This window comes from Zeus faber, assembly GCF_960531495.2.
Source record: "Zeus faber genome assembly, chromosome: 2".
NCBI lineage: Eukaryota > Metazoa > Chordata > Actinopteri > Zeiformes > Zeidae > Zeus > Zeus faber.
The window spans coordinates 18,483,987-18,499,585 of NC_137189.1; the positions used below are offsets into that span (position 1 = coordinate 18,483,987).

Below are 15,599 nucleotides of genomic sequence, written 5' to 3' on the forward strand. Positions count from 1 at the left end.
CAGGCCCTTATCAGCCAAACCAGGAGGCAGGAGCAGGAGGGGCTGCCATCCCGCCCCTCATCCATGAGCCATCGAAAAGGCAGATCCTGCCCCGCTCAAATTAAAACAGCTTGGCTACAAAATCTGCCCCGTGGTGACCGAGAGGCAGCACAAAACCGCCGAGATCTATTCCAAAATGAAGGAGATTTATTTTGCTGTTAGAACGCTCGCTGCAGAACATTGTGTAAAATTCAAGTTGAAAGACCTCAGGTATCTTTCGGTTTCTGTGCTTCCCCCAACAACGGAGAGTGCTACCGTAGGCCTAGGCTATCTGGAAATGGGTCATGTTGGAAATACACTAAGTTGGACAGGAAGAAGGTGGAAAAAGAGGAAAGGAAGAAAGGGGCCCAGTACACACGTCAGACATCAGTCACATCAATAATGCAGGGGTTGGCATTTGGTATGTTTGGCAGCTGGTCATCAGTGAAGCTCCACTGCCTCTTGTTGCAAGTGAGGGTGGAGCTGTGCGGAGGGTGTCGGTGAAGGGGTGGTTCCTTTTGGTCTGTGGTTGGACAGAATGTGATTCAGAATTCTGAGCAAGGAGGGACGGACAAGCGCCGCTGAAAGATCTGCCAGAGAGCACAGACAGACCATCAAAAGCTTGATTCAGCGATTGGGTGGCACGGCGTGAGGGTCTTCTCTTACCGCTGGCAGGTGAACTCCGTGAAAAAACTCTGTGAAATCTGCGAACGGTGTCCACAGTGATAACCTTTTTTACTCCTTTAGTTTAGCAGTCTGACGTAGTCCAGTGCGGGGAGATACAGGAGGAGACGGAGGAACAGAGCAGGTGGACTCCACGCACAAAGGGTCCCGAGAGGAGAGAGGCTGTTTGGGTCTGGAGATGGATTTGAGCTTACTCCAGGTGCTGGAGAGGCAGAGGGTCCTGGAGGTTCTTGAGAGAGACAAACTTCTGCGTACCGTGGAGGAGGAGAGGATCAGGTGAGATATTGTTTGCTCACCGTTGACTACAAAGGACTTTCATATTTACTGTTACCGTTTAAAGTGGTAACTCTTATTTTGTTCCCATACTTATTTAGCCGCCACCTCATAAGAAACAGCCTATTTAATATATTTGCATTATGCATGCGTTCCTCTTTATGCTGTTTTCCAATGTTGGTGGCGGGGTCCGCCTTTCCCGGTAAAAACACAAAGATCGGGCAAGCATGAGAAGTGAAAGGCAGTCATGGAGAATCTGATAAAGCAGCATTTAATTTGATCAGAAGAAGGCAGACTTTCAGGAGAATAAAGTGCCTTCCTGAGAGCAAAGATGAGGGTGAACCCAACACAATCTTACTTCAAGTGACTTCATTATAAGACAATGATGACATTTTCGGTTCTCCATGGCTCGATGTATTAGTTAGCCCGTTAAATTCCAATCTATTCTCCCAGGAGGATGAAGTACGAGCTGCAGGAGATCCGGAGGAGAGGCGCCAAGAGCTTTTCGCGGCAGTACAGCGAGAGGACGTGCGCCCGCTGCCAGAGGCCCCTGGGAAAGCTCTGGAACTCGGGGGCTGTGTGCCGAGGCTGCAGCCACCGCATCTGCGGCAGGTGCCGCGTGGGCGTGTCGGTCGTGGAGTGGCGGTGCACCGTCTGTCACGCCTACAGGTCCAGATCCACCATAACCCTAACCCTAACCCTAACCCATTCTGAGAAGTTCTTTCTTAATTTTTTTTTAACGTTACCTCAAGGTCATTATGACTCATTATGACTGTTGGTACACCAAACAGTTTGTTTCGTGCAAGAACGTACAAGAAATACTGTTTTTGGTGAGAGACAATCAAAATTTCTCAGTCTTCTCATTCCAACTCCTTTAAGACATATGAGCAGTTATCTGAGACTTTCCTTTTCCTTAATTTTAACATAAGATGATTCTGTTTGTTCTTGCAGTAGGGCCACCTTTACCATTAAAATTATTACAGGCTTGCCATGAACATAAACAGTCAAATGAATAGTTAATTCCCTGGACTTGCTTAGTGGGAAGAAAAAAAGCTCCAACCAGATTTATATTTCATTTTTTATTTCAGGGAGGTTAAGATCCGGTCTGGGGAGTGGTTCCTGGAGGAAAGGTCAAAAAAATTCCCCATCTTCATAGGTTTGTACATAATGGTGTGTGTGTGTGTGTGTGTGTGTGTGTGTGTGTGTGTGTGTGTGTGTGTGTGTGTGTGTGTGTGTGTGTGTGTGCTGTCAAGGTTTTTGTTCTGTGTGTGTGTGTGTGGGGGGGGGGGGGGCATTGTTTGTTTTTATCTTAAATGATTAATATACCAGAGATCTCTAGAAGCGTAACTGCGATGAATGTTTAAGGATGCACGGTTCCGGTGACGTTCAGTTTCTGTAAATACTGTGTGAGGAGTGGAACTGAATTATATATCAGCTTCCTGATATGGTGGATCCCAAACCGGGGTCCGCTGCTCACTAGGAGTCGCTGGACGAATGGCGTCCATAGGAAAATGTTAGATTTTTTTTATGATCATTTACATTTTTGTTTTACATTTTTTAATGCATATTCACCCTGATTTTGAGTTTAGTTCATTATGTGTTATTTGTGTGGCCAAATTTTGCACACCGGGCCTGGCAATGTCATCACTAAAAGTGATCTTTCTTACAGACAAGCATGAGACTGTTGGAGAGAAGCTGTTGAAGTCCTACAATATGCTCAGGTATGATGGCTCTGCTTTATCATGTGAAGCATTTCATGGTGCCGTTGGCTTTTGGACTTTGGGGCAGAAGCCGATCCATCATATCATTGTTTCTTTTCACAGTTACATATCTGTGGTGCCACCGACACCACCTCCCGACTTCAAAGATCAGATGAGCAGACATGGGGTAAGGGAGCACTATCAATCTATCTTTATAATATTTGGCAAGAACAATTTGTAGTGAAGCCGGCTTTTTTTTAATGTGATGCAACCCTAACCCTAACCCTTGTTTTGTAGGATATTTTGAAGAGCTCCAAACCTTTCACCAAATCCATGGAGGATCTAATGGTCTCATTCACCAGCCACATCAAAAGTAAGTTGAAGGCTGAAATAAATATTAAATATAATAAATGAAAAAATACATATAAATAATAATATAAATAAAATATAAAAACAACATTCATAATGTCATAAAAAATAAATAGAATCAAAACAATAAAACAAGTTGAAGAAGCATTAACTCAGTGGAATAATCTGCAGGGTCTTGTCGAATCTGTCACGGAAGTCGATAAAAAATGAAATTAAACCTTGAGACATTGCAACACATCAACAACTTCAAAAAAACAAAACTTTTTTCTTGCTAGAAATAAATGCTTTCAAAATCTGATGACTCTGAAGCTGTACGCAGTTTCTCGGGGTGTTATGGCAACTAGATCATATCATACTGTTGATAATGACCACAAAGGAAATTGCTCCTCAGAAATGTGCTAAAAATACACAAGCATTTCCTTATCTGTTGAGCATCACAAGCTTGGTGAACTTACTTTTAACTACTTGTTTTGCTTATTTTTTATCACTGTTCTTCCACTAATATTGGGGCCAATCCGTTTACTGACCCAATGGGTTATTAATGATTTATTAATGTTTTGTTACGTGATTTAGTAATTCGTAATGTGTTTTTCCGGATGCAGAGATTTCCAAGTCCCAGAACGATGTGCGGGTGGAGCAGCCGGACAGACTGACGGTGGTCAGCTGTCTGTCTGACACCTACATCAACAGATCTGCCAATGTGAGTAAATCCTCCAGGCTGGGTTAGGGTTAGGGTTAATGCAATTAGGTTAGGCGATAGGGTTCCGGTTAGTAAGTAGTTAGTAATTACACTCAAATAACTTTATTGGCGTTTAAGAAATCTTCACCTGCGGTCGGCAGCAAAAACCCAGACACATTAGAACAACAGCAAATACGAAGAATGCTCGTCATATCAAATTGATATTAGCAGTGGCACAAATGAGGCATAAAAGGCTTATAAATGTACATATAAACAATCAATGTTGGTATCAAGGTTGGATGGGTATTGAGTTATCCAGATTAGCCATATCAACTTTTTCTTTCTTTACTGAACCCTCCCCCACCCCCTCTTCCCTTCCCAATGTTCCTCCCAGCTAACCAGAGGGCCCAGTCTACCCAACCTGCTGAAAAAAGGCAAGGACAGCGACCAAGACGGCTCCTCCACGGGGCCAGAGGAGGACACTTCCCTGGGCTCCGAGTACTCGGGCGGAAAGAGAGTGAGTAGAGCGGGATCACCAGAAAGAGCCACACGTTTTATGCACAAACAAGTATCCTTTCACAAATGACTCGAGGACAAACACAGAGCTGATTCATTTCAGAGTTATGGCTCTGAACTGCCTCACCTACTGCCTTTCCTCCTCTTTTGTAAATCAGTATTAAAGGGAGTGTCCAATTTTAAAGGAAAACTCAGATAAACTCCCAATACTTACAGTACCTGAGCCTTATTTTTCGATCATTTGGAATCAACCCGAAATCACTCGGGTTGATTCCAAATGATCGAAAAATATTCTGTTGCCAATCACGGCAACAGAATCTTTTCAATTGATCTGGTATTGAGAGAATCCTCTCAGCCAAACGGGGCAGTTGCATCACCAAAGAACGTGGTCCCGATTGCGCCGGTACTGGACCAACGTTTTTCCGGCCTTGACAAGGAGCTATCAGCAACTCTCTGTATTTTGCGTTTCCTCAGGGCAGTAGCAGCAGCGCCAGCACGGACTGCGGCCTCTCGGAGAGAACCAGCGTGACAGGCGACCTGGAGCTGGCCCTGGCCTACAACTTCAACACTTCCTGCCTCGAGGTCACCGTCGGCTCCTGCAGAAACCTCACCTACGGAGACGTCAAGAGGAAAAAGTGTCATCCGTGAGTGTTGTACTGCAACTTATCAGATGCAATGTGAGATCATTGTGTCCCACAACCTCAGGGTCCTGAATACGTTATCTCCTCCCGCAGGTACGTCAAGATCTACCTGCTGCCGGACAAGAACCAGAGCAGTAAGCGGAAGACTGCGGTCAGGAGGAACACCACGGACCCGGTTTATAATGAGCTTCTACGGGTAAAAAAAGGACACGGTCAACGTTGTATTTTTTGCGGTATTTGGTGTCACAAGACTCTTAACTAAATAAACATTGTCATCCTCGGTTCCACGCAGTATAATCTAGAGTGCCCCCTGCTGTACGGGTGCATGCTCCAGGCCTCGGTGTGGCACTCGGGCACCCTGAAGAGGAAGGTGTTCCTCGGCGAGGCGCTCATCCCCCTGGAGGCCTGGAGGTTCCAGGACAGGGTCTCACACCGCTCGTGGTACCCGCTGTGTCCCAAGGTAAACCGGGGAGGCAGTTGTTAATAAACGACCTACAAACAATTTGTTTTGAAGTTGAGTGTAAACAGATGTGGTCTGGTACCGTTCCCTTCTGAATGCAGCGCCCTGCCAGTCCAGAAGGGGGCACAGTGGAGCAGGACAGCGGAGGAGAGTTGCTGGTCAAAATCAAGTTGGGTCCAGCGTGTGAGAGCTCAGGCCAAACGCATGGTGAGTTAATGTAGCTAAAATATAAATCATAAATGTTTCTGCGCATAATTGGTTTTATTGATGTGCTGTCTTGATCTTTTGTTGCAGGGGTTAATTTTGTGTCGCATGGTAATGATCGACTAACTGTCCTTATCAAAGGTGTCAAACACCTCCCCATTAAAGCAAACACTAGTCAGAACACCTACGTAAAAGGGTAAACACAAATCATTGTGGTTTTGTGAGTGTGTGTGTGTGTGAGAGAGAGAGAGAGAGAGAGAGATGTGTCAGCCTTCATGAATGAATTTCAAGTGTGAAGTGTTCAGCAAATGGAAAAGTGTTTCATCCAGGCCTGTGTGTGTGTCTGTGGGTGTGTGTGTGTGTGTGTGTGGGTGTGTGGGTGTATGGGTGTGTGTGTGTTTGTACATTCACATCCTGTGTACATGGGAAGTAAAAAATGTGCATTCAGGTAGATATAACAGATATATTTCTAACAGACCCTTCCCACAACAAAGGACCTAGTGTGTGCGTGTGCTTCTGTGCCTTAGGTGCCTGGCCCTCTCCAGCGGCAGGGAGCTGGTCCAGACAGCACCCAGAGCGGGCTCCGAGGGGTCCCACCAGCTGCTCTTTGACGGGGTCTCCGCCTCCGAGCTGTGGGGCTGTGTCCTCACCCTGGACCTGTGGGAACGCGTCCCCCTCACGCCGGCGGTCCGACCCCTGGGCCGCGCCCGAATAGACGGCAATAAAATCGGTGAATGACGTTTTTTTTCCCATCCGTCACACTGGCTTGGTTTTGGGGAATAGGAACCGAAACTAACCTCTAGGTTCAATTATCTCTCCAAACGAAGGTTTACCTCCGTACGCCCAGCGGTAATGGATTCGTACAAATGAAATTACCACAGAGAATAATTATATTTTGGCCAGATGAAATGTAGAGCCACGCCCCGCCAGGGGAAGTGGTTTTCCGGGACAAGGCTTGTCTGCGCGTCCTCCTCACGCCTATAAAGCCTCCGTTGTCTTGGTGTGTGAGAGACACTCAGTCTACCCCCGTCTCCGGTTTCACAGTGGGAAGAGAAAGTCCAAAAAAATATATAAATAAAAATTGTTGCCGGAGAGGAGCGATGATGTCACTGACCAAGTATTGTGTTAACCCTCCCGTCCCCGCAGGGTTGCCGTGGCACCGGGTGTTGCGAACATCCAACAAGTGGCATGACTTCAGCTTTCCCTTCCCCGCTGGCGTCAATTCCAGGAGAACATGACGGCACTGTGTTTTACTTGCACTGCATTAGGTCCTTCCTCGTGATTATTTATTGTTTATTTAACAGTATTCGTCATTGACTGCTGATTTTTATTTGTATCCATTTACTCAAGATTATGTCCTGTTTATGTGGTAAACAGAGAAACAACTTAAAACAAGAAGTAAACAAACACCAGTGTGTAATCAGGAGATTATTTTTTATTGCCAATATGTTGAACACCTCATTATAAAATCCTGTTTGAATACAAATTCCTGCAGAGCCGCATGTCTACTATACAGTGCTGGTAAACGCTACTCTGGTCTACGGGGGTTTAATGGCCGATTGTCCCTACAACGTGCTGCAGCCAGCCATGAGGAAAAAAGGCCACTTGGTAGGATTAAACCGCTGGGGGGGAAAGACAAGAAACAAAAAAAACAAAGAGAACATCACCACATTCCTTTCTGACCGAGAAGACAAGAACAGAGAAAAAAAAAACAAAAAAAACTAAATATTTTGGGGTGGACAGTCAACACAGAGCTTTGAAGTGGTGAGGTGGAAAACTAAAAAGATAAAGAATCACGAGTAGTACCAGGCAAAAGACCTCAATCCCTTTAATGGTTGTGCGGCTGGACGCTGCCTAATGTGGAAAAATAATAATTTACTGTTAAATCTCTTTCAATTTAGCCTTCTAAAGAAAAAAAATCATATTGGAACATAATACTACTATTATTTTTGTCAATATATAGAACCTCTCAAACACATTATATGTCCTTATTATTAGTAAAATAGCAAAAATATACAAACCAAAGATGAAATACCCTTCTTAATGTCCCATATACAGTATAAATATCAAACTAAGCATGATTTCAGGCTAAATGGAAGTGTTCAAAGATATTGGGGGGGGGGGCAAACAACATGTATCTGCTTATACCGTCTCCTTTCTGGGTGATTTTTGTTTTTTCCCGCACCTTTCGTAACAAACGAACATTGAAAAGAAGCAAGGCTCTGATTACATATTCTATGTGCACATCATGGAATATTACTAGAATTTGGCTATTCCCACAGCTTATCACACCTCTGGTTATAAAAAAAAAACAAAAAATAAAAACAATGGAGATTTGGTCTGAGCCTGTCAAATTATACACAATCAATGACACAAATAAGCTTCGAGACACTACAAAAGGGGATGGTTTTGGCACTAAGTTGTTTATATATAAATATATATCTATATAATAAGGGGAATACGAGGCCCCAAACTTCCAAACAGACTTATAAGAGCTTCCGTCTCTTGTCGAGGGCAAGTGTCTGCATCTGGTGTGTGTGTGTGTGTGTGTGTGTGTGTGTGTGTGTGTGAGTTTCTGTTATCCGGTAATTACCGGTTGTTGACCGGGAAAATCTGTTTAAGTCCGACATATTTATATCTCTCCAGTCATAATGTCCGGTGAAAATAATTCCCTCTGAGCACAATTTTAATTTGTGTTGGGTGATAAAACGATAACGATAATTATCACAATGTTTTTTCCCTCTATGTCGAAATAAAATAAAATAGACCCAATCATTTCCGCGTTCGGCAAATTGCAACGGAAAGCCAATCAGTTTGGACGATCTAAAGCTGACCTGTTATCTCTAACCAATCATGGTAGCCGACATAGAAATAAGCTCCACCCCCTCCCTCGTGGACAGGTTGCGCTTGTTAACACACACACACACACACACACACACACACACACACACACACACACACACACACACACACACAGACACACACACACACACACACACACACAGCAGCAAAATGTTTTTTTCCCTTATGTTGAAATAAAATACACCCGATCATTTAGATTAAAAAAAAAATGCAGATCTGTTCACTTCCGCGTTCGGCAAATTGCAACGGAAAGCCAATCAGTTTGGACGATCTAAAGCTGACCTGTCATCTCTAACCCATCATGTTAGTCGACATAGAAATAAGCTCCACCCCCTCTATCGTGGACAGGTTGCGCTTGTAAACACACACACACACACGCACACACACACAGAGCGGCGAGAGCGGCGACAGAGCGTCCAGAACTCAGAGAAGCAGAAAGATGATGTAATGTGAGAGCATCCATAGTTTGGAATTTTTTGGCATATTTGGATATTTCAATAAAAAATATTATTCATCTACATTCCTTGATGATGTCATTCTCAATATAGGCTGCTTATCAATTGTTTTTAAGTTCAATAAACCCAGCTAATAATTGACCAGAATCTCCCATTTGTCGGGGATATTGAAATCTTCCAGGACACCAAATTTTTCTAACCGAAATTCTGGTGTGTGTGTGTGTGTGTGTGTGTGTGTGTGTGTGTGAAGGAAGGGCTGCTAAGCGATGTGTCGCGACCATTAAGAATGGAGCTGGGGGTGTGAGGGGCGCGGGCGCTGGGTGCTGTGGGCGCTTATAAGGCCTCAAACTCGTCGATCCTCTGCTTGGTGTTGCCCTGACGGATCTGTCGCAGGGTCTTGTACTTGTCGCGGCCCGCACGGACATTCTCCGAGTGGAGTAGGTCGTTCTGGGTCTTCTTGGTGTCGTCACGGGCATGGGCCAGCTCCGAGCTCAGGGCCTGGAGGGGGGTGGCACATTAAAGATACCCCAAACGTAGTGTGTGGCTTTTGATTTTAGCTTAACATCAACCTATTTGATCAAGGAAAATTATACATAAAGCCAAAGAGGATATATGTTTTATTTTACTTCATTTTTATAATATATATATTTTTTAAATATACTGTATATATAATTATTATTATTTTTTTTTTGTGGTGGCAGGTTGGCCACCACTGAATTGGATGCATTTGTAGTCTTGGTTAAATCAGGTGGAACAAAAAAGCTGCTGAATAGTTGATTTGATTTGGGATTTTAAATAGTTTCTTGTGCGGTTTCTTTTCACTTATACATTACCACAAGTGAGTGAGACTATTTGGTAGGTTTCGCAGACAGAGTTTAAACTAAATCAGGACTAGGATAATCATACCTAAATGAATCCAGAACTTAAAAATGCCTTTCTGAGACGTTGCTTAATTTAAGATGAATTAGTTCTAGACTAGGAAGTCCTAGACTAAGTCATGAAGGACTAGTCGGCTCCTTCTGCCAGGTCTTGGTGCTGGTCTTAGTCCAGATAATCCATTTTCTCCATTGACTCAATGTCGACCTGGAGGCTACATCCATTAATCCAAAGATAAACATGCCTCTGGCCAGGACCTAGATTAGCTCTAATCTTCCTACTGGAAATCAGATTGTTTAAACCAAGACTAGGCAAGGTCTGACACCATTCTAAACCTTGACGAGAAAGGCAATTTCAGTTCATCCAGATTAAAAGAGTGATTTAGTCTAAGATTAGGACTAATCTGTGTCCATGAAATGGGCCTTTTATCAATTAAATTGATTTCAAACTTGATTGATGTAAAAAAAAAATTTCATGAAAGCAAAAGAGGAAAAGGCTTCGGAATAGAAACAGCCTCTCACCATCAGTTGCTTCTGGACGCGCTCGTTCTTCTCGGCCTCAGTGAGGCGGTCCTCCTCGCTGCAGTGGTCGTTGATGCCCTCGGTCTGCAGGTCGGCGCTGTGCGTGCTGGTGTTCTCCTCACTGTCGCTGTTGTCGTCCATGTGCTCGTATATGGGGGGAGGCGGTGGGGGAGGGGGTGCCGACATCACCATGTGCAGCTCCTCCTTGGTCTTCATCAGGTCCTCCTGGGCCTCCCTGGCCTGGACGGGGGAGGAGAACCACGCGTAAAAACATTGTATCTCATACCACCAAGGTGTGTGAACTCCTTGAAAAGAACCTTCAAAGAGAGGACCTTTTCCACATGTCCTCAGGTTGGTACCAAAACTGTTGCACAAGTCAAAATGGAGTCTCACCTTGTGCTGCCATGTGTCGGCCTCCTCCTCCTTGCGTCTCCTGGCCTCCTCCAGCAGGGCGATCTTAGCCGTGTGCTCTGCCAACTCTGTAGCCTGATGCCAAAAAACACGGATATTTAGGCTAGGATTAGGGTTATAGAACTCAGGAAGGACAGTGGAAAATACAGTACATTGTAACCTAAATTACCCAATAAAAAACAAAGCTTAAAGTTCAATGTAACTGCCCATAGGGTTTTAAACTTTAAGGAGTGGATCAGGAAGGGTACAGCGTCAGAATTTGTAAGCATTCTTTTAGTTATATATTAAAAAAAAACACCTAGTAGCCCATCCAACCCTTTAACTACAAGTCATTAGCTAGCAGTTTATTTTACAGGCATTTCAATTTCGATCCCATGCTTGGACATTTGAAAGTATTGTTGAAAAAGTGCAAATTCCAAGTGCTTCAACGTTGCAAGGAAGAGTTAGTGCTGGCCGTTACTAAGCAACTATCAGAGACCTGTATTAAGTGTGCCCCTTATGTTTCAATGTTTTCTAAAACTGAAAATAACAAGCAGAAGAAGCCAGAGCCACTGAGGGAGGAAGCTCTGATAAGCATCCAGCCAGGACTGCGGGGGCTTTCCTTCAAAAGTCTTTGTCCTGCCAGACCAAACTAACCTGCACCACGACATTAACAAGCACTTCGGCTTTTGTTGTTCAGTTTGTGTGTTGGCCGAGTTGTAAAGAGTGCACACACACACACACTCCCACTCAACGGTACTCCCACAAAACTGTACACAAAAGCTCACCTCACAAAGAGAGTCTGCTAAGCTGTGAAAAAAAACAACAACACTTTCTAGCAGGTGAATTCAGTTGCTCTGCGAATCTTTTGAGAGACTGTCATCCATAATGTTATACAACTTATTCCGTGCTAAAAAAAAAATCTTAAAATTATTTTACTAATTTCCAGTCAAAGTTGCCTTTCTATCAGGACCACAAAAATTTTGGACTGGGTCCACAGTAGGCCCTTGTGGGTGGTCCACAGCACAGCGGACTGGCTTGGGGTGGGCAGGATTATCTGGAAATTTTGGGGTGTGGTCCAGCTGGACGTTACAAAGTGCTTTTGTGCTGTAGCAGAGTGGCCTGGCCATGATGGCAAAGCTGCTGTAGAAGGTTCTAAAATACAGGGGGACATATTAACTTGAATTTGTTTATAATCACGGTGTCTGATGGTATCACAGTTAAAACGTTTCAAGACCTTTTTAAGACCAATTTTAAAAAAAATATAGGACTGATTTTTGGACAAATTGCCTCTCTAGTATTAGGTTCAGTGGTAGGCTTAGGGTTTTATAAATATTGTCTCTGATGCAGAAGATTCTGATAAATTTTGACAAAAATAAACACATATGGATCAATTATTGAATGACTTTTAAAGTCAAATAATTTTCAAATTGAATTTAAGACATTTTGTAGGACCTGCCGACACCCTGCAATCTTTTGTGAACAGCATTAAAGGTGCATCAAGGTGTGGTGGTTTCCGAGTAGGTTCAAGTATTTAAGCAAGATAATGAACTGTTGGACAGAGTTGAAACCATATCTGGGGCTCGGCAGAAAGTGAGTGAATGTATTGAGGAGTATGGGAAAATTAAAACCCGCTGCCAGCCAAATAAGCGCTACACCGTTGGCGGGTTTCCATTGTGTCCACTGTATCAGCCACTTTGGCAGTTGACCAACCATAGCAATTCTTTTCTTTCATAGCAATCCAAGCTGCTGAAGATAAGGGCCAAAGCAGCCAGTGAATTGTGGAATTCACCAAAAGGGGATGGCTGCTGGATGAAAACAACAAAAAGTCTATCCACTTTTTGATTGTGAGGCTGCTCAGGGCCCGACGGTTACTGACCAGCTGTTCCTGGCCCTTCATCTGGTCCTCGGCCTGGCGGGCCAGCTCCTCCTTGGCCAGCAGGGCCGCCTGGCGGTCCGCCTCAAGGCGCGCAGCCTCCTCCTCAGCCCGCCGCCGCTCCTGGTCCACCATCACAACCCGCTGGATCTGCTCCTGCAGGTCTGAGGCACCACAGGGAGAAAAGACAGAAAGAGAGAGACAAAAAGAGAGACAGAGAGAGAGAGCGAGAGAGACAGACAGAGAGTACATTTTTAGGTAATGCGTAACTTCACTTCTCTGGACTAAATGGTGTGGAAAGGTGAAGAGAGTTCTCTTCACAGCTATTTGTGCACTCAGAGGTTTAGAAAGGTTTTTTCGTCAATTTTAGTCTGTCTCTTTGCTCAGCCAAAAATCATCAAAATTGAATCAATAATCAGTTTTGCCAACACACAATTTCTGGGAGCAAACGCACATTTCTGTCTACCTATACAACGTCAGGTTTAAATTATGCACAACTCTTAACAGAAATGCAACAAGTTCACTCTGGTTATATTTAAATGGAAATGTGATGGGGAACATGTATGGTATGTGGAAGGTGCTTCAGTACAGTAGCAACCTTCGGCAGTCTATTTTCTGGTAGTCTTTGCTTTATGTGACAAACCCTGGTACTCTTAAGAACTTTACATAAAAACTTTGGTGTGGGGGTGGTGTGGTTTAAGCAGCCACACCTGTCTCGGGTCTAGATAATTGGGCCTGGGATCAGGGTGGCTGTACGCCTGTTGCTCGTCAGAGCAATCAACGAGCAACAGGTAAATCATCCATCTCCACACACTCACGGAGAGAGCTTCTGTCATGACATGTGTCCATCTGCTCCCGGCTTGTTACATCACAGTCTACAAAAAAACTGTGTATTTGCAACATCTCTGCCTTTGTCCCTGCGTTGTAGGATCCTGAAAACGCCACTCGGGTGGCGTGTGGCAGGCGGAACTGCCACATCAACCAAATAAGAATTATGTTGAATATTTATTTATTTATTAAGCCAATGCAAAGTCCCTAAGCCAAGCAGTTGCCTCCTGGTCTGCTGTATGGAGGGTGACTAATCCTCCTTTCAGTTTTTGAAGAGGGCAAACTTCTATGATGTGTTCCATGGTTTGCTCCTCTCCACAAGCACAGTGGGGTGGGCTACTGCCCCATTTGTGAAGGCTGGCCAAGCAGGGGCCATGTCCAGTCCTGAAGCGATTGAGCGTAGACCATTGTCTCCTTGGGAGGTTGGTGCCAGGGACCTGTTGATTGGGGTCTAACACCAGATGTTTGTTTGGGACCTCCTTGGACTCCCATTCTGCTTTCCAAGCCAGTTGGATGGCAAAGTCAGCTGGTGGGATGTTCTTCCAAATTGGTCATCTAGATGGAAGTCGAGCAGTGGGTGGGTTGTAGATGTCTGCATGGATTGGTAGTTGGGGAGAATCTTTGACCTTTTGGAGCATCCTTTGAGTGGCTGCTACTCGCCGGATATGTGGAGGGGGAATGTTTGATAGGACAGGGAGCCAGGGGAGTGGTGTTGAGCGGATAGTCCCGGTTATGGTTCTCATGGTTGTGTTAAGCTGGGTGTCCACATGGTGTGTGTGGGGTGACCTGGACCAGACAGGGGTGCAATATTCAGCTGCAGAGTATGCGAGAGCCAGTGCTGAGGTGCGCAGTGTCGAGGCTGCTGCCCCCCATTTTGCACCAGCGAGCTTGCAGAGCAGATTGTTCCTTGACTTAACCTTAGCTGCCGCCCCTTTTAGGTGTTCCTTGAAGGATAGGGTTGTGTCAAGGGTCACTCCCAGGTAGGTTGGATTAAAGGCATGCTTCAGCTTGAGTCGGCCCAGATAGATGTTTAGTTCTCTGGCAGCTTGAGTATGCATGTTGAATATGATATCCCATCTCTGATAGCAATAGTCAACAGTTGTCCTTAACGCTGAAAAGGACATTTTGGAGATGGTGTCTTCTCAGCCTAAGATCTTATAGAATTCTCTGAAAGACAACGTGCCAGTTCTCTAAAGCCGCATTTACACTGAATCCGACAATGGATTAGACTATCAAACTCCACCCCGCCAGCACCCATCATAGTGGAAGTGTCTACATTTCGCATCACTCATATACACAAATATAAATAATTTTTAATATAAAATGGGATAGCTTGGTTTTCCCTGCCAGTGCAATTGCGAGCCCTCTGCACAGCTGGACATTTGCCCTTTTCACCGAATGAAAGCTGGAAACTTCCTTAGTGTTAAAAGAGCGCACAAAGTAATAAATACATTAATATAAAAATAGATTAATTGATAATGAATGTGCTCACATCCAACATTAACATAAATAAAATCATTAATAAACATATTTTTAAGCTAGGCTCTAATAACACTGGCTTTCCAGTTGCTTAGAAACAGTGGCTCCCAGTCAAAATGTCGGACCGAAATGTGTCACATCAATTTCAATGTATCCAGACCCTGAGAGAATGCACAAAAGGATTGTACAGCTTTTGAGGACGCTAAAACTATTTAAATGCATAGGTTTATGCATACATCTGATGCACAATTTGTTCTTTGCTATCCAAATGAGCATCAATGCAAAAAGTCTAATTCACAAAAAGCAATGCTAATAGCCACACGGAGCTGGAATGAAAATATTTGTGTCTTCAGAGAGTTGGTGGTAACTGTTGGTGGTAACCGATCAGAGCATACCATAAGGGAAATTATGCTTTTATGGTATAATTATGGTATTCTTTTTTTGGTCCACACCACCCCCCCTTGGGGCACCTGTCAGTTGCCCTTATTTATTTTGCCACATGGATCATTTAGATCAGATGCAAAACAAGGACAAATTGCACTCAGCTGCAAAACTTTATGGCTGCGTTTGCCCTGTCATATCATTAGTGCATTATCTTCTGTGATATTGCGACGAGGCAGATAGCGGGTGCAATTGATGCGCAATTCACGGTGCTTTTAGCAGCCGGAATCCATTCTTTATGAATTCGACCCTTAGTTGAACCCAAAGGTCTCTTCTCTCTTTGGTTTTTACGTGCAGTCTCCATGGGGAATTAATGACTTCTGATCA

General features: G+C 44.2%; 2 protein-coding genes across 3 annotated transcripts in view; one reads left to right on the forward strand and one right to left on the reverse strand.

Moving 5' to 3' along the window:
- Positions 1-6,818, forward strand: part of sytl3 (synaptotagmin-like 3) — a 9,758-nt gene extending 2,940 nt beyond the window's left edge. The window contains exons 3-16 of one of the 2 annotated variants that reach the window (XM_080024215.1): positions 771-978; positions 1,429-1,644; positions 2,064-2,131; positions 2,645-2,696; positions 2,799-2,862; positions 2,973-3,048; positions 3,647-3,744; positions 4,118-4,240; positions 4,714-4,883; positions 4,974-5,076; positions 5,173-5,340; positions 5,442-5,547; positions 6,072-6,274; positions 6,691-6,818. In XM_080024215.1, coding sequence (XP_079880341.1) covers positions 881-978; positions 1,429-1,644; positions 2,064-2,131; positions 2,645-2,696; positions 2,799-2,862; positions 2,973-3,048; positions 3,647-3,744; positions 4,118-4,240; positions 4,714-4,883; positions 4,974-5,076; positions 5,173-5,340; positions 5,442-5,547; positions 6,072-6,259 — 1,530 coding nt within the window. In that variant the 5' untranslated portion in view covers positions 771-880 and the 3' untranslated portion in view covers positions 6,260-6,274; positions 6,691-6,818. Of the gene's footprint in view, positions 1-765; positions 979-1,428; positions 1,645-2,063; positions 2,132-2,644; positions 2,697-2,798; positions 2,863-2,972; positions 3,049-3,646; positions 3,745-4,117; positions 4,241-4,713; positions 4,884-4,973; positions 5,077-5,172; positions 5,341-5,441; positions 5,548-6,071; positions 6,275-6,690 lie in introns of both variants that reach the window. The other variant, XM_080024216.1, reaches the window with a different exon arrangement.
- A 143-nt stretch (positions 6,819-6,961) lies between these two features.
- Positions 6,962-15,599, reverse strand: part of ezrb (ezrin b) — a 37,116-nt gene continuing 28,478 nt past the window's right edge. The window contains exons 11-14 of the mRNA XM_080024214.1: positions 12,528-12,688; positions 10,652-10,744; positions 10,259-10,498; positions 6,962-9,359 (exon numbers count right to left, since the gene is read on the reverse strand). Coding sequence (XP_079880340.1) covers positions 9,195-9,359; positions 10,259-10,498; positions 10,652-10,744; positions 12,528-12,688 — 659 coding nt within the window. The 3' untranslated portion in view covers positions 6,962-9,194. The remainder of the gene's footprint in view (positions 9,360-10,258; positions 10,499-10,651; positions 10,745-12,527; positions 12,689-15,599) is intronic.